General features: G+C 26.2%; 2 protein-coding genes across 2 annotated transcripts; one reads left to right on the top strand and one right to left on the bottom strand.

Moving 5' to 3' along the window:
• Window positions 1–842: 842 nt before the first annotated feature.
• On the bottom strand, window positions 843–11067 carry LOC107437063 (desmosome associated protein-like protein pinnin). Its single transcript, XM_043038982.2, has 8 exons — window positions 10638–11067; window positions 8150–8233; window positions 7741–7819; window positions 5699–5796; window positions 5189–5264; window positions 4331–4486; window positions 3528–3666; window positions 843–1723 (listed from the first exon to the last, which is right to left on the bottom strand). The coding sequence occupies exons 1-8, from the start codon at window positions 10790–10792 to the stop codon at window positions 1314–1316; spliced, it is 1197 nt and encodes a 398-aa protein (XP_042894916.1). The 5' UTR covers window positions 10793–11067; the 3' UTR covers window positions 843–1313.
• A 98-nt stretch (window positions 11068–11165) lies between these two features.
• On the top strand, window positions 11166–20951 carry LOC107437072 (lethal (1) G0004). Its single transcript, XM_043038990.2, has 8 exons — window positions 11166–11391; window positions 12161–12315; window positions 13704–13853; window positions 13955–14038; window positions 14134–14194; window positions 16693–16810; window positions 19125–19195; window positions 20852–20951. Exons 2-8 carry the CDS (start codon window positions 12166–12168, stop codon window positions 20917–20919), a joined length of 702 nt encoding a protein of 233 aa, XP_042894924.1. The 5' UTR covers window positions 11166–11391; window positions 12161–12165; the 3' UTR covers window positions 20920–20951.
• Window positions 20952–25270: the final 4319 nt, after the last annotated feature.

Below are 25270 nucleotides of genomic sequence, written 5' to 3'. Positions count from 1 at the left end.
TTTTTTTGATTTTTATTCAAATACACTGTAAGAATTTTAATTTACGATTAAAAAAAANAGTAATTTCGTTAACTAAAATTAATTAATGCAGCAATTTATTTAAAATAAATTTTAAAACTAAGAAAAGAAAATAATAAAAGTATCAATAATTTAAAGCACTGTTTTTTAACTTTTAAAATCAATATAATATATATATAAAAATCAGTTGATTTAAATCAATGATTTTTTTAAAAAAATCATTTGATTTTAATCATGATTTAAATCGTGATTTAAATCAAGCTGATTTAAATCAACAAACCCTGACTGCTCAAGCCTAAGAAGTAATCAAAAGTTAACCCTAACCTATTCCCATTTCCTCCTAACAGCAAAATGACTCTTGATTTGCATTTTATAAAATAATTCAATTTATAGTATATTTGTGTTTTGATTTGAAATGCTTTACAAGAAAAAAATCAATCATAAAAATTTTTAAGTTTTGTCTCTGGCTAAGAATGTCGAAAATTGGTTAATACTTTTGATATTTGATTAATTTACAGGCTAATAATTTGAAATCCTTAACAGCATTGTTAGATACTTAGCACAAGTTCTGGTATGTGTGTATGTAGTTCAAGTGATAATGTTTCTGAGCATTAAGTTTCTGAAAAACTTTTCTAATATTTCCATTTTAAGAATTGATACATTTGTGTTAGCTAAATCCCATCACACGCAGTAGGATATAAAAATAGCAGAAAAATGTGAATAAAAATATTCCCAACCCAAGTTAGCAGCAAAAGCTCTAGCTAAAAACTATTTAACTAGTTAATTTACAAGCTGTTGAGAAAATAGTTAAAATTATATGTTCATTTCAAGAAGTAAAATCTTTTATTCAAAAAAAGTGTCATAAAATAACCAAATTAATAATTAAAGCAATTGTATTAATCAGTTTCAATTTTCAACAGTTCACTTATTGCTTAAATAAGTCAAGAATAACACAGCAAAGTAGCATTTTTCTTTTAAATTTACTTAAGTAAAAGAAAATCATACAAAAATTGAAAAATAAAAGTTGATTTCAATATGCCTTTCTTTTTTTCTTTTTTAACAAAAAAAGAAACAAATGCTTCAAAATAGTCAACTAGCAAGTAAAGCAATCTACTTATCAGTTTCAATAAGTATTATACACATTTTAACAGTTCACTTATTGCTTAAATAAGCCACAAGTAATACATCAGAGTATCATTATCTTTAAAATTTACATAAGTAGTTTTAACTCCATCATCTGAACAAGTTAATTAAAATTTCAGTTTCAGGTTGAAGTTTCATTTCTACAGATGATTTTAATCATAAATAGGTTCAAAATCTTGATCAGATTGTTTTTTACTGATCTCCTCCTCATTATTATTTTTTTGTGCCATCTCTTCATCACTAGCAGCATTTTCGGATTCATTTACAGAAATTTCTTGAGAAATTTCAAGAGGTTCTTGGGTATTTAGTACAGTTTGAGGAGATTCTGACACTCCATCGGTATTACTTTCAAGTTCTTTCTGTGGAACCTGCATTTCTGGTTGTGTAGTTGAATTCCCATTGTTTTCTCCTTCAGGATTATCAGCAGGTTCTGCCGATTCCATCAATTCTTCTTCAGTTGGACCAATATTTTCTTTGTCACTGGGGAAATTATCTTTTTGGTACCATTTTTCAACTTCTTGTAGTTCTTGCTCCATTTTCTCTCTCTTGTCACGAATAGATTCTAAAATAAAAAATAAATACATTTTAAAAAAACTATAGAGTTTAGTTTTGAAAAAAATATCTAAACTGTCAATCAAAATTATTTATTGTTAATGTTTATTAAAGTTGTCAGAAGATAAAAGAGATTTCTTTGAAAACACTAAAGTGATAATCAGTAAAACAAAAAGTACCTAAAAATTAAAACTAAGAGTGTACATTATTATTAAAAAATTGATTTTTAAACATATAGATTTTAATAAAAAATAAAATTAAATACACGTCAAATTAAATGTAAAATTTGAAGACTGAGAAAGAGTTGAGTGAAGGAAAGTTCCCAGTTTAAAATTCCCTAGTTATTTAAATAAGTTGCAAAACTAAAGAGAGCCTCAAGCTGTTGATAGAGACAAATTAAGAACCTCAGACAGTTTATTGGACATAAGTCAATTAAATATTTTTGATCTAATGGCCAGATTTTTAATAAATTTTAGATTCCAGTTTCCAGGCACAAAAGTCAAATAAAATGTTTAATAAAACAAATTTTACTAAAATATGACATAAAAACACACTCATTAATCTTTAATATAAAAATGCACAATGTTCACAGAATAAAATGTAAAAAACACTCCTAAGAACATATAGATTATTGGTGAGATTTTAAATCCGGACACAGCTTGAAATGTTTTACAAAAATGGACACTGCTTGAAATATTTGTTTGCAAATATGGACACTGGTTGAAATGCTTGTTTACAAAAATGGACACTGCTTAAAATGTTTGTTTACGAGAATAAACACAGCTCAAAATGGGTATTTAAGAAAATGTACATAGCATTTGATTCCATATTTAAACTTTTTTTTTCATGAGTATTGTGATCTTTTTCGGAATGAATGCAAAATGTGATATCGTTTATTTGTATAAACTACTTGATAAGTTTCATTAAATTAGTTTTTTCCGTGGAAAGAATCTTGAAGTCAACAGTGGTTTTTAATAAGTGGCAGTAAATTTATGTTGCAAAAATTTAGAGATTTAAAACTCAGTTTATTGCTTAGAGTTCTCTACACAAAGATGTCACATGAAAAATTACACTGATAATATACCTAGCCAATCCAATCCTGAACTTTGTCTCGCAATAATTACAATTAGTGTTCAAATAAGTTAGGAAAATTAAGCATATAATTCCTTGTGTAGTTGTTCATTTGAGTTGAAAACTAAAATAATGAATTCTTTTGTGCTCTGTTCAGCCATAAAAACTCACCAACGAGATGCATACTTTTTTCCCAATTTTTTTAAAATAAAAAATCTAGCTCTAGTGAAATGGTTAGCTTAATTTTCTTTAATAACCTTCTACATGCAGATCTTATTTATCCTCAATTTGATATTAATATAATCTAATCAGTGCCATTTTTGATTTGAAAAGTTGAAATGTATGAAAACTTATAACGGGGTAAGAACAGTTTAAGTTCATTAAAGTTGATTCTGAGAAAAGTACAATGCATCTTAACTGTGTAATAATTCTTATAGAGAACCAATTTTTCATATTACGGTGTTATAATCGTCATTTTTCTAAAAAATCGATATAAGTTGTTCTGTCCCTTTGTCTTCTTTTGGGAAACGCAGAGAAATAATTAAAATATATATATACATATCTTTCTAAAAATTACATAAATATTTTTAAATTGATTTTAAAAAAATGACTTTATTGACTTATATGATGATAAATAAATGCTATGCACCGATAGATTAACGCATGATAACAAAAACATATCTGATAAAATCAAAGGAAAATTTTATAGTTTCTTCAGAAAAAAATTTCTAAAATCATCTTACCCAATACTTTAGCCTTGGACTCTTTCAAGAGTTTTGAAGATTCAGGAGTATGACTAGTGGGAAGAAATGTAATAGGTGGCTGAGTTTTAGTCACAATGAAATTTATCAAATGTTTTTGATTTTTTTCCCACACTTCATGCTGAAATAAAGAAAAGAACAATTTAAAGTTTAAAAATAATCACAATACAAGCCTTATCAATTTATAGCTTAAACTTTTAATGTGCATTGTAAAGGTTTAGATCATATTTGAAAGTAATATGAATTACTTATGTAAGCATAACTATTTTTTTTAAATATTTTTTACATGAGAGCAGATAATAGAAACTACTAATCTTAACAAATAATATAGTTGATAAAAAAGCTTATCAGAATTGGTATTATAATCAGAATAGTTACACAGTTCTGCTAAATAAGTTAAAACATATTTGTTAATTTTACACGTATTAAAAAATAGATATGAGCCAGATAATATGAAGAAAAAAAAAGTTTTATCCTTCAGCTAGAAGATAAATAGACTAGAAATATAAAACAACAGACTTAGATAAAATGAAAACTTTCTGCAAATACAAAATCTCAACCAAAAAACTTTCTGTAAGCAATTGATTAGCTCTTGTAACTAGTCTTAAGCGATTCACTAACACCTCATTTTGACAAAATTTGTTCAAAATTATACATATAAATAGAATTTTTTTTAAAATAGTCTATACTTTATATAGCTTTAAGAATAATTTTAATTTAACTTTTTAAGAGCAGTAAAAAAAAAGTTTTCATAGGCACAAGTTAACAACAATAAATTAACATACAAGCTCAGCAATTTCCAATTTCTTTTCTAAACATCTCAATTGTGTTTGTTTCTCACGTCTTGTTTGAAACCATTCTTCTTTTTCTTTTTTAATTCTCTCTTTCTCTTCTACAGAAGCAGCTTCAATTTTTTGTTCAATTTCTGCCCGCTTTTGGTCCTATGGGAAGATTTAAATTAATTGAGACTGCTTCAGTTTAGAATGTAATATTGATAATTGAGACACTATTATACTAACATTAATTAAATAAAAAACACAATGAAATGAACACATCTGTAATGAATCTATAATGAAAATGAACACATCTATAGAATGTATTAAATGATCAATCAATCAATTTACGATTGTTCATTCAAACAATTGTGACTAAAAATTTAATAATGCCTATAATGAACTTTCAAACATGATGAATTTTTCAAAATCAAACAGTAATTACTTTAATCCAGGAGTATAAATTTTAACTCTTAATGTCTCAGTTAATAAAAACTTATCATTCATAATTTCAAGAACTATAATCTCAATAAAAAAATTAAAAAAAAAAAAAAACTAAACTCAGAAACACTACAGCCTACAGAGGGCCAAGACATATTGTGCTCATCCTAGTTTTCTTAACCCTGGGCTGTGGGAGCAAATTTTCGATTTAAGTGGTCGGTCAATTGTGGGGTCCCCAGAGTTTAGTACCCAAGCATGTTTGGCACAAAAATATGACCTAGGACATGGGATCATGAAGTGCTACTACTCAGCAACAGGGCTCTACATTCTCAGTAATATGTGAAAATGCTATCATTAAGTAATTTAAAGTGTTTCTCTCTATTTTTTAACTTCAAAAATCAAGCTTAAATAAATTTGTTTTAAAAATACCTGTTCTTTTCTTTTTTTAGCATCATGCTGGAACTTCTGCAATGTACCCAATATCATTCCAAACATCCTACGATTTCTAAAATAAAAAGATTAGCACAGGAAGTTAGCTAAATCAAAATTTTGAATCTTGTTTTTTTAAATCACAGACACTTAAGATATATATCAATAGTTGAGGTTTTTTAAGAGGTAAATTGCATTCTATAACATATAAAACAATTTCTAATTAAAGGGAAAAGTACGCAAGTAAAAAGTAAGTAGCAAAGTACAAGATTATATAATTAACATACAAACAAAACATACAATATAGTACAGTATAAGATCATATAATTAATGGAAAAGAAAAAAGGTTAACAAAATATTGAGATAAAAAAAATTTTAAATTAATAATTTTAAAAGACAATAAACTATTATGTTTTGATTAGCGTATATCAAGAAAAAAGCTAAAAATATATTCAATTTTAAAAATAAAACCTTAGACAATGAATAAAACGAAAAAAGTGATGTCTGTACCTTGCTTTCACTTTTGAATTAACATTCTGCTCTTGAACAGCTTCCCGACGGCTTTTTAAATCTTTTGGGGTGGCAACGACTGTTGATGGTAATGATGGCTAAAGAAATTAGATTAACATTCAATATTTTGCATGATATAAAATACAGATGCACAACCTGAAGACATGCACATTTAAAAATTTATTTTATTTATTCACTTTGAAAAAAAAAGCAAGATTTTTGAGTTGCACAGTCATTACTTTTAAATCATCTCAATTTATGCAGATTCCACTGTAAATTAGTATGATTTTTCTAATTTTTTTATTATCAGTTATCGCCATGGAACAACAAATTGCTAAAAATCTCAATATTTAGAATTATCTCAATGTTTATTACAAGTCCCAAATCACACATTTTAATAATCACTTTTTGTGCTAATTTGTGCCAATTTCAATATCAATCAATGTCACATTTCGAAGTTATTCCTACTTCTTTCCTCATATTTGTGAAAGTCTTGAAATATGTAATATACAGGTATCATTATGACTCTGTAACTTCAAATCATGCATTTAATGTTTTGAATTTTTCCCTAATTCTTAAAACCAAGTTTAGTCATTTCTCTTTTTTTCAGTAATTATTGCTAAGCATTTCCAAGAGTTTTTAAAAATCAAAATATTATTTCTATATGCGAACTGGGTATTTAAATATACATTTTATTTGTGCCAATTTCACAGCAAATCTAAGTTGTTTTTTTTCTGTAAACACAGCTATGCTTTTTCAGATTGTTGGGAAAATCAGGATATTTTTATTACAATATTAATGCCATTTGCAAGTTTCAAATCGCACATCTAAATAATAATTCTTTTTCCCAGTGCTTTAATTGTGCCCATTTCACTTCAAAACTGTGTCATTTTTTGATCGATTTTCGGCAGTCTTTACTACGTATTTCCACGTGGTATTAAAAAACGGATACTTTAATACAATATTATTACAAACAAAATTTGGAGAAAAAAATGCAGGAATTTTTAACTGTTTACTGTTTGTTACGTTGTTTCGAATTTTTTTGCAGGGTAAAAAACTGATAAACCTTAAAAATTCATAAAACTTCAGTCAATATAAATGTCTTACATTTGAAAATATATTCCCAACTAAACATTGAATCTTATTTTGAGTTATGTTTTTTTTAAATGAAGTTGTCTTAAACCTCATAAATTTTCTTTAATTAAAGTATTTCCTTTGCTTCCGTTATTTTCATTCTCAATAAAAAAAATTTCATTTTTATTTTAAGAACATTTAAGTTAATTTATTAGGTAAGAGTCATTTTCAGAAAACTGGCCATTTCATGTTCCATTAGCCCTAAAGATATATTTTTGAAATATAAAAAACAAAAAATGGTCAAAACTATCAATATTATACAGTTACACATATGAACTGTTATTATCTGCTTATTGGAATTAAAATAACATTTTAAGATTTCTCGTGAAAGCAAAATATCATTCACCCACTCCGTCCTTATTCACACATGCAAATATCGTTCATCCCTGAGTATAAATAGACCTTTAAACCACCAAAAATCAGGGGATAATAACTCAAAACTAAAAATGAGTATTTTTATCAAGGACAAGCACAAAAATATAAAGATGGGAGAATTTAATCTCATTTCCACTAGTACACACTGTAACTTCCAAACATTAGCCAGTTTTTTCTTCTTCAAAATTCGACACAAAATAGAATTTTTTTCTATGTTAGTTTATAAAATAGTGGCGAGTAATATGGGAAGTTCTGTATGCTACCCAAGAGTTGGAAAATTGAATAAGTCAATTGGAAAATTGAATACAATATGAAACCATACTTTCAACAATAGAAAATCTCAAAATTGTTTGCCCTAAATTGGTATAAAAGAGCACCCTAGACTATAAAGATAATAAGAATGAGCTAAAATTGCTATTGGTTCTTATATGATTTAAGAGTTTAAAATAGTCTTATGACAATAAAAATGAGAGCAGAATTTATACTTATAGTTATAAATTATGTAAGATAAATATAACTATGGGTAAGATTACTCTTTTAGCAGGTATTTCTTCATCTGGACTTTCATCATCTCTTCTTTCTTCCTCTTCGTCTTCCTCCTCCTTCATTTTTCTGAACAAGGAAAAAAATTTTTTTAAATAAAAGTTAAAAATAAATTATTTGAAAATACACTAATTACGAAAAGAAATGGTTCAACAAATGTGAACACTATGAGCAGCATGACCATTTCAATCTAACTAAGTATCAATGTACGAAGGTCTGACTTGGTCAATATGCTTGTTAGCAATTTAACAAAATTTCTCCCATATTTATGTTTAATGGATTTGGTAGTGTTTAAAGGGTGGTTAGACAGAAATTATTAAATAATTTAGTTCATTCAAACTTTACAAATAGGAATCACTTATAAAAAAATAATAAAGTTCTCTTATAAAATAAACTTACACAATAGGGAACAATGGTCTCTTGTTTCTCCCAACGAAAGGTTTACTTGGTTGCATTCCAGCTTGTTGTTTCCATTTATTACCACTAAAAGAAAAAAAAATTTTATTTTTGAAACTGCAAAATTTAGATAAAGTAATGAATCTAATAGATGCTATTACTGGCAGATGTTATTACATGTTGATAAAACATTGATACCATTCAATTTTTACAATTAAATCAATAATTAAAAATGTTGGAATCATTTTTAAAATACAGTTATTTGTAGTTGTAAAATTTCCACATGGAAATTATAAAGAAATTTTTGTTACAAATAAGTTTAAGACTCTTATAACAAAAGAAAGTAAGATTAGATAGACAAACATTTTGGATTACAAAGCAATTTTTCTTCGCAAAATAAAATTACAGCACAGTAAAAATTCTTGTAGTAAAAAACAGATTTTAAATAAAAGTTTTAACAAAAGCGAAAAAATATTAAAGTTATAACTTTGCAATTATACAATAATTGATCAAATACATTATTATAACTATATGACAGTGAGCAAAAATTCGAAGCAAAAGAAGAGATAAAAAAATATTCTATTTTTCTAAAAAAAACAAATAAATAAAAACTGCAATTGAAAAGAAACACATACAAAAAATATATTATGGCGACAAAAAATATATTATGATATTGTGTTCTGCTTATGAAAATAACTATTGCCTGTAATATTAAAGCAAGTTTCATAAGATATACCTATGTCTATGACAAGACTTGCTAACTTTTACTGTTTCCGAGAAAGTATTTCTCAAGTGGTAGATAACATTAACTTTTCACAATTGCTATGGCAGAGCTCATTCTAGGCAGGGTAAACAGGGCGCAGCACCCTGCTGCCCTTTTAGTCAAAAGAATCCACCCTGTTGCCCCTGAAGTAAATTAGTGTCCTGATATAATAGACTGCATACCCTTTTTTTCCTCAACCCTTTGTTTTTTCCCCAAACTCTACTATGGATTTCTTAAATTTTTGTTATTTTCAATTCTTTTTATTTAGTTNAAACCAGTTTTTTTTTTTTTTGCTTTACATTTTCTTTTATTACGTTTTTATACAATATTTGTCATTTATAAATACATTTTTCTTATTCAAAAACACGTAACAAAAACAATTGGGGGTAGCATTTTTGGGGCTGGAACGGATTAATGGCATTTCAATTAATTTCAATGGGGAAAATTGCTTTGAGATACGAGCAAATTGACATACGAGCAACGTTACGGAACGAATTAAACTCGTATCTCGAGGTATCACTGTACCAAGTTATTTCTTAGATTGCTTAAAGAGAATCCAACAATTTACAAGCAATTAAAATAATCTTTTCACAATTGTCACAGGTTTTTTTTTTCTTTCCGATTCTTCTCAAAAGTGAAGATTTGAAACACACCCTCTTTAAACATTGACTGCTTCAATCATTATTACGATCTTTTAACAAGACCAGACACATATGATATACAAAAAGTATTTTTCTTTCTCACAGAAAAGTGTTAAGTTCTTGCTTTAAATGTTAAGTTTTTATCATAAATGAAAAAGGTAAGGATACACAATATCTAAATTTAGAGAAAGATATGCTAATATCTGATGCATATTTAACTAATTTAGAAAAAAAATTTGCCAAAATTTAAATGATGATGGTAAAAGTTGGTACTCAGAAGAATGTTTTAACTGTGCGCAAAATTTAGATTCAATCTACAAAAGAAAGATATACGTATCAGTGATCACATCAAATTTTAGTTAAGTTTTTGTGACTTCTAAACAGTAGCTCTTGAGAAACTAGGAAAAACACCACAGAATAAGACCAACCCTATTGAAAACCTCTAGGAATTAAAATCTTGATGTAGTGCAAATTGCAGTTGACATAAACGGTTACAGGTATTAAAATTTCACTTTTTATCATACTATGATTTGGATAACAGCAACGAATTACACATCTTTTTAATTCCTTATTCACAACTTTTCAATGTAATATTGAATTAGAAATGTGTAGCAGAAAGTTGCACTGTATCTTTGTCACTTTAGGGTTCAAATTTTTAATTCAACTAGATGAGCAGTTTTAGATTGATTTTGGAAATGACAGTTGGTTTAAATTATAGAATATAAATAGGTTTTATATATCTCTGGTTTAAACATTTAGGTGTGCACTTACTTTATTACATACCTTAAACCATCCATTTAAGTAAAACACACTAACAAGTACAAGAAATAACAAATTTTTAAAGGAGGATAAATATAATTACAGATTTTCCACTTTAATTACAACTTATTAACTATAAATTTATTTAATAACAAATTTTAGGATTTTTCATATGTACAAATTGAATACTTTTTGTATATAGATTACACAACCTAAATAAAGTGGAATTAAATCCTGTATATGTAATTTCTGCAATAAGAACACAACTATATAATCTTAAAAACTATTTGAAAAGAACTCCGATTTAAAAATGACAACTTTGACTTACGGTCCAGATTGCCCTAAACCATCCTTGGGAAAAAGATCAGGATCGCGACCTGTAATTCTTCGAATATTCTCTTCAGCATTGCCCAATTCTTTCTTCGTCAGTTCAAACTGTTCTAATAAAGATTTAAAAGAAGCAGGATTTGATTCTTTATCCATAATCCTTTTATTCTTTAGTTCAAATTAAATATCGATAGACAATTTACTGACAATGCAAGGAATGATAGTACTTGATAAAACAAAATTTAACATTTTAAAAGCACATTTTTACAATTAAACACATGTTTTACTTAATTTGAGAAATATTTTGCAATAGTTAATAATTTTTATTTGTGCAACTAACGAGAGAAAAATTATGCACAGACGCGATAACAACATAAAAACCTTGAACACGGTTGAGGAAGAATATTGATAGATTGATTTTAAGCACATTATTAAGTTAACTTTAACCGTGGTATTGCACTTTTAATTCATGTTTTCAAAAGGTTTCAAGGGATTAATCAATATAAATTATCCGTAGCTTTCTTGAAATGAAGTGAAGAAAATCAAATAAAATCAAAATATTTTCCTTTTCTGTGGTCACTCTGGTTACAGTAGTTCATTATATTTTCGTGAGTCAAAATGTTATAAAAGCGGCCTGAAATCAAAAATTTAGAACTCCTTCTATAATCTAAGCGTAGTAAATATAATCATTGAATATTTTGATAATAATAATTCAATTGAACAAAAAATTTCAAATCGCCAAGCATTTAAAACAAGTGGGTAGCTCTAAAAGCATGTGTTCATATATATATTTTTTTTCTTCCTTTCATGATTTATTATTGCTGTCTTAGTTTAAATAATTATATTGATTTTACGAAAATATCTTGAGATGTTTTATCATGTTAATATTTAAGGGAAAAAAGATTTATTCATCATGTATTTTGGAAAATCTTAATCTATATTATGTTCCCGAGTGTAAATTTTTCTATCAACGTTCTTTTTTACCAGCAATATCTTATTATTCACATTCTATATCATTACTTAGACTGTAATTTAAAACAGCTTAAGAGAAACTATAATTGCAATAAATTAATCACTGTATTTCTTATTCATTTGTTAGTTCTTATAGTTACGAGTGAATATCAGAAACCTTTAATGACAGTTTTTTTCTTTGTTTATGACTATGTGGACTAGTAAATGAAGGGAAATATTTGTTAGAGAATATTAATTATACTTACTGTAAAGCTTTTATGTTTGAGAGCCTGATTACATCAACTGTGTCCATATTTAGAAGTTTTAGGAAAAATTTTGTAAATGTGGTTACCAGATTATTCTGCTGTCCAATGAGTGACCTACTTGATTTGCTGCTTTTTGTATTTTTATGAATTACAAATGAATATATCTGAAATATTAAAATTTAGGACTTTATTGACTCCTTCTAGAAAAATGATACTTTAGTTTTAATTTCTCTTTCATTTCCATTTACTAATATTGTCTTATTGAATCTAGTTTATTTTGATAATTTATCAACATTTTTCTTCATAGAAACCATGGAGGAATCAAACAAACATGAAAATTCTGATGTTGAATGGTCTGTGCCTAAGTCAAAGAAAAGGAAACAAACCGGTATGGATGTAGACATGCAATCAGATAGGAAAAGGCATAGACCTCATTTTCCACCTGCAAAAAGCGTTGATTCGGTATGAAAATTGTTCTCTCTTTCAACAATCTTATTTTTAACTGATATTTAAATTTAAGTTTATCTAAAGCAACTGAAAAATTCTGATAATATTAATCTAAGTGCAGGAGTAGATATTAGTGAAATATAATATCATATCTGAAGGTTGCTAGAAGGATTATCAAAGTGACTAGACGATATTACTCTTCACATTTTCATTGATTCATTTATATGTCTCTATTAGATTTTTTTAAAGTTAATTTGAATGAAAGATAACAAAAACAAAATGTAATTGTTATACTTATGTAGAAATATGCTATTTTGTGAAAATAATACAGACTTAAACACAAAGGTTGAATTAAAAAAACTAAAACAACCTACCATTCTTTTACAATAATTGGTCTAGGGGGACTACTGATTGTTTCATATTAAGTTCAAGATAAATTTTAAGATTAATAATAAAAATAATTTAAATAGTAAAACAAGATAAATTTTTAAATTAATATAAGATGCAATTTCGAGGTTTGGAATAAATCAGTTACAATTAACCACTTAGTCCTTATGGTAGAATTCATTTTAAGCTTATAATTTACATTTAGATTTTTTTTTCTTTTGTTAAAAGACGAACAATAACCTATTAGCATTGTTGCTTTTAAAATTAAAATTATTACTCACTAAAATACAAGGTTTGAATTATTGTTACATTTAGCAAAGTTCTCCTTAGGAATAAGAAATGACAGGGTGCTTCCTCACAGAAAAGTACATTATGAGTTTTGAAAGAGGATTCACTCAATTTATCAAAATAATTCCACTCTTGAATGTTAAGATGATGCAAACATGTAATGCATTGAAATGTTATTTTTGAATCAGAAAACCCTATAAATTTCCATCATAATGATATATAATCATTATAATAGATCATTGAAAATATTTATTTGTATGAATGTTAGGGTACAGAAAGTTAAATAACTTTGCTTATCACCAAGTACTTGTACCAGATAGTGTTAAGCTCTCAAAACTGTAAGATGGAAACAGTATTTGCCATTGGCCTAATTCTTTTCTTTTATTAAAATCCTATCACTTCGATGTTTGAAAAGATTAAAAATACTTCTTCAGAATTAAAATTTTTATCCGTGTCTAAGTGAGTCTTTTGAAAACATTATTTCTAGATCACTGCTAAAGTTTCTAAAAAATGTCCATAATGCCAGATGAAATTTCACTATATATTTATTGTTACTCTTAAACCACTTGCTCTAGTTTCTTATATCTTTGATCTATCTTGGCATGATTTTATTTTAGGAATATTTAAAAAATTATCTTGGTAAAATATTTAGCACTATTAAAGAGAATATTTAGTTGCATGCTGTTTTTAAAAGTGTTGTCTTATTAATTCATTTGTTCATTTTTTAGACTGGAAAAGGAGAGATGAGAAAGATCCCTGTCCCTCCAAATAGGTATACACCTTTAAAAGAAAATTGGATGAAAATATTTACTACTGTTGTTGAGCATCTTCATCTTAGTATTAGATTCAACTTAAAAAGAAGAATGGTTGAAATACAAGTAAGTTTCTGTACAATTAAATAAATTGAAAATGAATAACACAAAATATAATAATAACTTGAATGTTTTTTTTTAAAAAATTTTAATCTATTCTTTTTCAGACGTGTAAAGAAACTAAAGATGTTAGTGCGCTTCAGAAAGCAGCAGATTTTGTTCATGCCTTCACTTTAGGTTTTGATGTTGATGTAAGTTAAAATTGTAACTTATTTCTGTTTTTTTTTTTTAATGACCTTTAATCTTTACAAAGTTGTATTTAAACTTTTAATATTTATTTTCTTAGGATGCAATGTCTTTGGTGCGTTTAGATGAATTATTTTTAGAATCTTTCGATATTAAAGATGGTAAGTTAAAAAATTAAGTGTTATTTACAATGACGATGAAAATAAAAAACATTTCTCAATTAAATGAGAGCTGATATTTTGGTAGACATTGTTTTGATAGATGTATAATATAATATTTTTTTAAATGATCCTTTTGTGTGGTTTATATCCATAAAAGAGCAGGCTGCAAAATGTTAGCAATACACGTGATATGATTACAATTACATTATGAAATAAATTAAAAATGTTTAATTCTACCACTAGTTTAATGCCTATAATAATTTGATTATATTATTTGAATATAAATTGCATTTCTTTTTTCTTTATAATTGAAAAAATATATATTAGTACCGTAATTTTGCAGAGATACTCATAAAATTACTCACATTCGTAAAATTTGACTAAAGAGGAAAAGTTTTTTATTAGGAAGATCGCACCATCGTATATGCTGCACAAAATTTTACTACATGATTAGCGCATCTGTTTCAAATAGTGAATTATATACAACCATGATTGATTAAACGTTTAAAAATCATTGAAATAATTAATGTACGACAATTTAATATATTTGATCTTACTTAAAATAAGAAATAAGTTATCAAAATACAATAAATTGATGAAAATAATCTTACTAGGAGCAAAATTTTACCAAGTAAAACAATTGCAATCCCATCACGTTGCTTTAACGTAATTTGATTTGAAATACCTAAATGTTATTAAGTCAAATGATTAGACAGCTAAAAGTCCTTAAGTACAGTAATTCAAAAAAATATTAATAGTAATTAAATAAAATAAATCTTGTTTTGCGCAAAATGGTACGACACAAAACAATCCCGAACGCATCCCATTTCTATTTACTAACTTAAATTTCTAAAATTTTAACCTATCAAATGATAAACAGCTAAAAACCTTTAAACTATTTTTTAAAAAATAAAGAAATAATCTCATTTTGAGCAAAATTAAATCATAAATTTATCGGACATGCATTATTTCTTTTATAATTAGTTTAGAATATCTCAGTTATATTTTAAAAGATTAAATAGCTAAAAATTGTTAAAATGTAGAATAATTAAAGCAGTTCATGTGTTTCACTGTTATCCACGTTCTCAGCGTGTTTCATCAATTTACTTGAATATCTCTAAATTGCAAAATTGTTCTTTGGTAATTGTCGTAATATATCTGAGAGTAACCTTCAGCGTAAAATGGGGTTAAACTTGACCTCCAAGATAGGTCATTTAAGCATTTTATCCCACTCATCCGTATTAGAGAATGACTTGAATATATTTCTTTCACTTTTTTTTCTTTATGCCTGCAGCAGAAAGGGAGGATCATACTTCCATCAATCCTTGTAAGAGACTATTTATGGAGTGATTGCAGGAGGGAAATTTGTCAACGGCTTCTTTGTTTGAAAGTGGGAGCATCTGTTGTGTTCTTATTACATTCCTGCAAACTGTTTTTCACCTGCATTGTAAATTCTTTTAGCTATTGTTGATCGTAAATTATAAAAACATATCTCTGCAAAAGATAAAAAGATGAAGATTAATAATGAAATTTTGGAAAATCGATTAAAAAAACATTGGATAAGCCTCATTATTAGAAACATCGCACTTACCAAGGTTTAATGTTTTGACTCATAGACGTCGCACTGTATCTCCACGAAATTGCAGTACTTTTGCTTATACAGGATTATATACAGTTTTCAAGTTTTTTTTTAGATCTTTAAAATTTGTAAAGCTATGTTTTCAATATATATATTTGTAAATGTTGAATTGGTAAAGATATTAAAAATATCTAACCTTAAAATGTCTTACAAGTAATTAAACATTTTTCTGACATTTTATTATTTAATTTTATTTGTTGAACATAAATTTAAGAGGAAATCAAACGAATTTCATTTAAATTTACTACACAGCATTATTTTTATATGTATCCTACTAAATTTCTTTCCAAGTGATTGTATCGGTTAAAATACAAATAGCCCTTCATTTGTTTTGTTTAATCTATTTTTTTAAACATTTACCATTTCAGTAGTATTTATTTATACTATTATCATTGAAAACTAGATTAAAGCAATTCCATAATTTAGAAATGACTAAAATAATTTACATCTCATGAGGTTTCATATTTTTTTTATCGATTTATTGCTGATAGGAATCAAAAACATTTAGGCGATAAATAGAAACTATTATTTAATTTATTATACAAAGCTTAACATTTTGAATTAAAAATGTTTTATTTTGCAGTCATAACCTTCTGCCAAGCAAAAAGTGAACAAACACAAACAATCCTAGTCAGTACTTAATTTCTTCAAAAATTCATCAGAACATTATTTGTATGTAGATGATGTGGAGATTTCAACATTATTGTAAATTGATGTCGTGCGAATCTTTCTGCTAGGGGTTATATAAATCTGTGTTATATTTTAGTTTTGTAACATATATTGACAAATTTAATAAACCAAAGATAATATTTTTCTAGTGTAATTGTAAAGCTTTAACTGGTTTCATCTTATATTTTAGTTAAAACTTTACATGGTGACCATATATCTCGAGCTATTGGCAGACTTGTGGGTAAAGGTGGTAGAACAAAGTATACAATAGAAAATGCTACAAAAACAAGGATAGTAGTAGCTGATAGGTTTGTAACTATATTGCTAATTCCATATTTATTTCTTTGCATTCTCTTTGTTTTGTGTGAATTTTGCTTTTTATCCAATGCAATCTAGAGAAATTGATGACAGACTAATCAAATATGAGATAGGGTTTTAACTTGAGATAAAAAAGTACTTTTACGTTTAATAGTTTGCTATTATTTTGTAATCCATATTGAACTGATTGCTAAAATATGTCTTTTACTAAAAGAGGTGGAATTTTTTTAAACAGAATTATAGTTATTAAAAAAAATTTCTTAATTTTTTACTTACACCCTATACCATAAAATTTATTAATCTTAATGTAAATGTGTCATGTAATGGTTTCCATTATTGTGGCAATTTTATGCCAGGGAAGACAAATGAGTATTAATTTATTTACTCTAATGTTCGGCTGATATTGTTGATTCAATTGTTACATATATATTCAATTGTTAAGTTATTAGTAATTATTGTAAAATATTGAATCGTTGGTATATTTTGGTGTTACATAATCTAATCAGATATTGTGTTGGAATGGTAGTGATTTTGTATTGATATAAAGTCACAAATTAGCATTTTAATGCAATTTTTAGTCGACTAATATTTTAATTTTGTGTATTAACTAATGTTTTGAATTGCTGTCTAGATAATATTAGGACAAAATTAGGGAATTTTAGTACTGGCTTGTGACCAATTTTGGCATTTTAAACTGTGGCTACTTTTTCAGAGTTTGAATGCTTTAAACAATTAAATAAAGCTAAAATTAATAATGTAAGGAATTTCTTTCGAAGCATTTTTCAAAATATGTTATAATGTTCTTTTTTTTTTAAAAAAAATATTTAAGAAACAAGTGTGATACTATATTTATTTTAAACAAAAATAAATAATAAAATTCACGTGGGTGCAATTTTGATGAAAAAAGTTTTGAGTGGGTGGCGACTGGCAGGTAATTATTATTGTTGTAAACTACCATTAGAGTTAAAATCAATAGTATAAGGGATTTCTTTTGAAGCATTTCTCTAGATATTATGCAAAGTTTGGTTCTAAAAAGAAAGAAAAATTTGTAAAGCAAACATAAAATAATGTAATTTTCAGAAGAATTAAAAAATTATTTATAATAATTTCATATTTGTTTTTTTTAAAAAGTAATAAAATTCCCATGGGGTGAATTTCCAATGAAAAAAAAAGTGGCGAGCGGCAGTGATTGGCTGGCAATATTTTAACCCCACTTGCTATATTCAGTCGCTTCATGGATGTTAATAACCATTAATTTTACCCTATAATGGATAAGAGGTACAAATAATTGTCCTCCAGAAATAGAGTTTTTTATTAGACTTTTCCTCCATTGTAAAATTTTATTAATCCTATATGTGATTCAGAATGAACCTTTCTGCTTATAATAAAAAAGTAATAATTCTAAGCTAATTTTTAAAAAAAATTTTAAAACCTTTTTATAAAAATTTTAAAAAAATGCAGTAAAATATCTAATACTTTATTCATTGTTTAAAACTTAAAAGGTCTTACTTGTAATGTACTGTAGTTTTACATATATAGTCACTAGTTTCTCATCCAGTGCTACTAATAAATGCAATTTAAAAATTGTTTGATACAATTTATTGTTAATTAATATGATATCAAAAAATTTCTATATTTATATATATACAACATTTATTTAGTAACTCAAAGGGTTGAAAAAATCAAGAGTTTTTATGATAAATCATTTTTTTGTATAGGTCTGGTTGTTTTGATCTGAAAAAGGCACAATCAAATTTATTTCCTATCATAATCTATCAATGTTAATTATTTTTCTAAAGCAAAAACCGAAGCATTTCTTGATAATAATAAAAAAAAATAATAATAATATATGAAATGCAGCAAGACTTCTATTATGGAGCTTTTACAATATTTTAGTTTTGCTTATAGAATTTCAGGATTTTAAATACTGTGTAAAAGTCAAATTTTATCAATATATGAAATAAATTTTTTGTAGTGTATGGACAATCCTTATTTTTCTTATCTGTTATAACTTAGTTTGTTTATTAAAAAATTAATGACTTTTAAATACTTATACAAAATTTGGCCATTGAGTGTCTCATTTTGTGTTAAAATATTATTACTGTAGGGGGAAAAAAATTGGAATTACTAACAAACATTTACTACAGTTAGGTAAAAAAAAATAATTTTTGACATGCACCTTTGATATTTATGCCTATATAAATTTCGTTGTGTTTATTTAATATATACACAGTGAATATGACTTTTATTGTTTAATATTATAGAAATTTTAATATCAAATATTGAATTTTTTTATTTTTATAGCAAAATTCACATCATGGGCTCTTACCAACATATTCGTGCAGCAAGAACTACTCTTTGCAATCTCATTTTAGGTATGGATAAGCATCTTATGTATACGAAATATTTTATTATTAGTAATTTAAAAAGAAGTTAACTGCTCTTTTCATTCAATGCATGCCAAAATATTGTTTTAGCTTGTGTTTGTAGAAAAATTTGATTGGGAAGTTGAAAAATTTAATTGGGAATATCATTTTTTTCCCACCTTATCAGGCAGCTTAATTTTTTAAATTTTTAAACGTACACCCTTACCCTAAATTTTGTAAAGTTAGTATGTACCGATTAGTATGTAATCGATTACGACATGCAAAGTTGTTTAAAAATTAGAACATTTATTAGTCACTTTTTGACACTATCACTTTTTTTTCAATAAACTTTTTCACACTTATTGCTACTGATGTCCAGGTGGTTTTTTGAATCTCGATATTATTAAGAAACCAGAAATTCAAATCGCACATATGAGCAATGTTTCGATCGTTTTTCGTCAGTTATTGCTGTTGGTTTTCACATGGTTTTTCAAAATCCCGATATTGTGATACGAAAAATTCAAATTGCACACTTGAATATTCATTATTCGACTTGATAATTCTATCCTTTTTTCAATCAATTTTCCAGCTGTTAATACAAATGATTTACGCATGCTTTTAATAGGATATTATTTGATACGACATGTGAATCTCGAAACATATGTTCATTCAACGTTTTTTACTAATCGAGCTTTCTTCAGCTTTTGCCGTGACTTTCAAATTTTTTTTTTTTTTTTTTTNCTGAGCCACTGCACCAACTTTTTTTTTTTTTTTTTTTTTTCCGTGTGATGACTTGCAGAGTGCAAAAAAGGAGGAATGTGTAACTTTTTGCTGTATATATTTTTTTATGTGTTGATAAAAAGATAATGTACTAAATTTAAAAAAAAAAATCTTTTCAAAATTTTATAAATGTTATTTTTGTGCATAAAAATGAGTCTTTTATTTATATTCTACGTACAAAAATAAAATAAAATTAAGTGTTTAAATAATACTACACATTGAGAAAAACAATTTCAGATAATTTCTTTTTCCAACAATCACATGTCTGCTTATAGAGCAGAGCATAATTATTTTAGTCCCCTTTTGATAGAAAAAGGATTTTACATCCATGTTAACCAACAGAGAATTGTGTGTCCAGAATTTCCCCATTTATTTCATAACTAATAATTAATTTTTGAATAATTTTTGTTTTGTTTAAACTTTGAAAAGATTTTAAAGATACTTTCAAACTTAAAATTCAAAATCTGTTAACTAAGATCGATAGAACACATTTCAATGAATAAAATGAAACAAAATTAATTAAAAAGTAGTTTTTAGTTACCTAAATAATAAGGAAATTCCGGTTATATAATTCTCCGTAGGTTAACATATAGGAAGTAAAATCCTTTTTCCACCTGAAAAGGGGGACCATTTATGGTTTTAGTTAATTTTTTTTAGTCTGAATAGTTATCCATAATATTAGATTTCAGAATATACCCATAAAAGATGCCAGGAAATGTTTATTGTAATGTAAATCTCAACAAACAAAAAAAGTTATAATTTATAAAAAAATATTAAAACTGCATTAATTTTTCAACTATTATGCTTATCTTTGCCATTGATATCATTAATTTATTTATGAAATAAATCTTTAAAAATGCTTTTGATACATATTTGTGTTTTTAGGGTGTGCTCCTTCAAAAGTACATGGTACAATGAGACAAGTTGCCAATCGTTTATCAGAATCCCTGTAGTTTTGTAAATAAATATTTATTCGAAGTTGCAATTTGTTATTATTTCTTTATTATTATTATTTCTTTATTATTATTATTTAATTTTAAACAATTTTAAGGCTATGTTAACAAATCACACTGCTATAATTTTGTTACAATACTGTGTAAATTCCCCAACACCAAATTGTTCTAATACTTTTTTAAAACAAAGTAAAAAGTTTAATCAGTATTCATCTTAAGAGAAGAGTGAATTTATACTTTCCTTCTCTTTTTGTTATTAATAAACGATTTGGTGCTTCATTCAGAATTCAAATATTAGTAGTTGACAAATGATGAAACCACATTTAGTAGGTATGTTCCCTAAGATTGTATTTTAGCATTTTTTAAGAGTTTAATTTTTTTTATTGTAGTTTTAGTTTCCCAAAAGAAATGTTTAAAATATTGTGAAAAGAATTGTAACTAAATGAAGAATACTGACGGCACATGAAAATTATGAATTAAATCAATTAATCAACAGTTAAATAAATAACCATTAAACGATAAACTTTTTAAAAGTTGAAATAATTTGGAACGGGTTCAAAAAGCTCTGACCGTGGAGCAGTTCCAATTTTCCATTTATGTTTTATCTTTATTTTTATGTTAATATTTTATCTACTCTCATACTTAAAAGGTACCTAAGTTTTAGCAAAGAACTTTTTAAAAAATATAATTATGAGAAATTTATTTAAAATTTCGAAGTTTTTTTTTCTTCTTCGTATGAAACTAATGAGAATTTCAATTTAAGTAACTCATTTAATTTTCATTCGCATCTGTATGTAATAAAGGTCATTTGTAGTATTTTGTGAATTTAGTTTTACATTTAATCAACTAGAGTTCTACAATATTCATGCTTTTTTTATCATTTTTTTCTACATTTGAAGTTGAATAAAACTTCAGGTTAAGTTGTGTATGATTGCGTAAAACTTCAAAATTAGTTTTAATTTCAATTCCTGAATAAAAATAAACTTGTCTTGCTGTTGTTAGATCTAGTTTTCTTCTGAAAAAATCAAACTATGTTTAGTGCAACGGTTTTTTTTTCTCGCAGTAAATAATGCACGAATGGAAGTACCCACTTGATACTAACAAATTGAAATAATCGTCATTAAATCTTTCTTTTTTTTTAATATTTAAAAATGAGCTGTTTTGAATGGACAAACATAATAAAAAAAACAGGACCAATTATAAACAACAATACAAACTAATAACCACTGAAAATAAATTTATGACTAATTGATAAAATAAAATTCATGCTTTTTTCCCCTATATGTTTGGACAAGATTCTTCTAGCTCTGGTGCAAGTAAATTAGTTAATATTAGAACTCTCATGTTATGAATGGCAGTAAAAATATTTCTTTAAAGCATTTCCATAGTGCTGCATTCATTATAATATTGGTGTAAAAAAAATTTAATACAAATTCGTTCAATGTGATTAAAAATATATTTTTTTAACTAATGATCCATGTCACGAAAATTAAGTTAAAAAAAAAAGGATGACTGCCAAATGCATTTATCATGCTGAAATATGCATAACATTTAAAAACTAAATTATTATCTTGGTTAATCCTTTTTTTTTTTTTCAGTGAATAAAAATCATTAATAGAATCTGTTATCTCTTATGCCACAACCTTACATTGAGTGCAGAATATGATCTATTTTTAGAAATTCTCTCAAAATCTGCTTAACATATTAGCATAGAATTCAAAGCTAAATGTTTGATTTTATTCAGATTCGTTATTATTTCTCTCATTTTCTTTTCTGCCAACTCATTTGAATGTGTATAAGGCTAAGAAAAAGAGCTTTGGCAATAAATTAAGGCAATTAATAGGATTCCTTGGTGGAAACTATTTTAACATTTACATAACTCACATTTTTGATTTCTTGATGGATGGAAGTGTGCTGAAAGACTTGGCCCTGCAGCTGTACCCTTCGGGCCATTTTCAAAATGTATAATTTTACCAAATGCTTATGTAAAACAGAGATGCCAACTTGCTCCGGACTGCAAATAAATATTTTCCAGTGGTAGCTTATTAATTGTGATTCTTGGTTTAATAAATCCAATTTAGTAGATTTTTATCCACCACTATTTCTAAACAATTTGTAAGCTTAGATGCTCACCACTTTTTTTAATTTAAGTCATGTTAAACCTCTTTAAAAAGTTACCAAAATTAGTCAAATATTTGCAAAATTCAGTTTGTAGTTGTTTACCATTTATTAAATTATTTTAGCTTGTCCGGAGCAGTTGGCATCTCTGGTAAAATAAAAATGAATTGTTATTTTGATAGAGCTCTATATTTGCAAAAATTAAAGCTTTTATTTATCATATTTGATTCATAAAATTATAAACAATTTGATTTTTAACAAATAATTGCTTATTTTCACTATAATTGGACAAATGAATAATAATTTCCTACAATGATTTATATTTCTTTAAGCAGTGTTTTTCAGGAATAAACAATTCTTTATTTACTAGTGATAATCATCTTCAGGAAAAATATATTCTCTTCCAACATTTTCAAAATTATCTCATCATAGCAGTGTTAAACCTTTTAATATGCCAAATCAAATATGAAGATTTAAATATGATTTTAAAACTGCTTGTATTGCCATAGAACCACTCAACAGACTATTTTAAGCCTTTCTCTGTGTAATTCGTACATAGGATTATTTTAATATACTAATTTTGATATTTTTTTATATAAAAAGCTGTCATTTTTATTACTTTCAAAAACTTGTGTTAGAATAATCATTTTCAAAAATTTTCTCTGTGTTTCTAAAATGTTTACTGTATGCAACTTTTTTTTTATAATAAAATTGTAAAATACTCTTGAAATTTAGTAGAAAGATATCATAGCAGTCTGCTTTTCTAAACAATACTTAAAAAACAAATCGTATTTCTCTTTGTTAAAACTAATGTCCTTTTTTGTCCTAAGTCCTCATCACCCCCTAACATAAGTATCAATCGGTGCTGATTGCGCAAAAAAATAACTTTTTATCCTCCTCAAAACCTTTAAGTCAGTTGGAATTGAGAATAAGATGCGGTTTGCCACAGTTAACAACATTCATCACTTTATAAATAAACGAAATTTGGGTATCTTTTATCATATTAATCATTGTTTTATATATTATAGAATGTCAATAATAAATATTTACGTAATACCCTCGACTTCATCTCATTACTTTTTAGCTGAATAAAGCAAAGAACGGCAGTCTGCAGAAAATGTTTTAGGAACTTACCTTTATATTAATATTAAGAAACAACAATATATTAGATTGAAAATTTTTTTAAAACACTGAAGGTTCTTAAGAAAATTTTTGTCATTGATATTTCTATTTTAACACACACAATCAGAATTTATAATATACTAAAAGAATTTTAATAAAAAATAATTACAGAATCAAGAGAAAGAAAAATGTGTCAGATAGTTACAGATTCAAAGGAAATATAACTTACTAGGAATTGACCATTGCGTTTGGTACACAATCCTATCTTGGCATTGATAAATTTAAATCTTAGCACCGGTGTAAAACCAGTTTATGAACTCTTCGTTGCTTAGCAGTAGACATGTGATGAAACTTTCTGGGTAATGTTTCTTTTCTAAAAAGTTAAAGTTATTTTTTGTTAGGTATATAATATAGTTTACTTTTCTACTAAAAACTTTCAAGGAAGCATTCAAAATTGTTTCTCACATGTCACGGGACTGGGCTTAGGACGAATACTAAACTCATGAACAGTAGCTAATTTTGGAAAAGTTACGGTTTGTTAACGGAGCTTTTATCTTACAAATTGGTCCTTAGCAATATTTTTAATTTTAAAAATATACCTTCGTTATAAATCTTTAGAAAAACAGTTATTCATATTTTTAATTACATGAAAGACATGTACATATTTTCATATATTTATAAAAACAAGACCCTGGTAGAACAACCAAATTCTACACTTATGTTAGATTCAGAAAATTATGATTAGATTTCTATCAAAAATAAAACCTTTCATAAAAATCTAAACAAGACACTGGTTTTTGTCATTTTTGCCTCAATTTCATAAAATTATGAGTAAATTTCCTACTTAATATACTGATATACAGAAGCAATCACATCAGTTTTAAATAAACGAACATTGATTTCTTCCTTTTGTGGTAAAAATTCAAATTTGTTGATTCTAGAATAATTGGAGACAAGCTGTTTCTAAGGTTATTTAAGAGTAGAAAGTAACCAAAAATGTCATTAAGTTAGAAATTTCATCCGAGAAACTCTTGTACTTACTTAGAATTCTTTTTTCAAAAAAAAGAGTTAGGACAACCAAAATTCCTTATAAGAAATTGAGTGCAGTTAA

The sequence above is a fragment of the Parasteatoda tepidariorum genome, chromosome 1, assembly GCF_043381705.1.
Source record: "Parasteatoda tepidariorum isolate YZ-2023 chromosome 1, CAS_Ptep_4.0, whole genome shotgun sequence".
NCBI lineage: Eukaryota > Metazoa > Arthropoda > Arachnida > Araneae > Theridiidae > Parasteatoda > Parasteatoda tepidariorum.
This window is presented reverse-complemented; position numbering and strand designations above follow the sequence as displayed.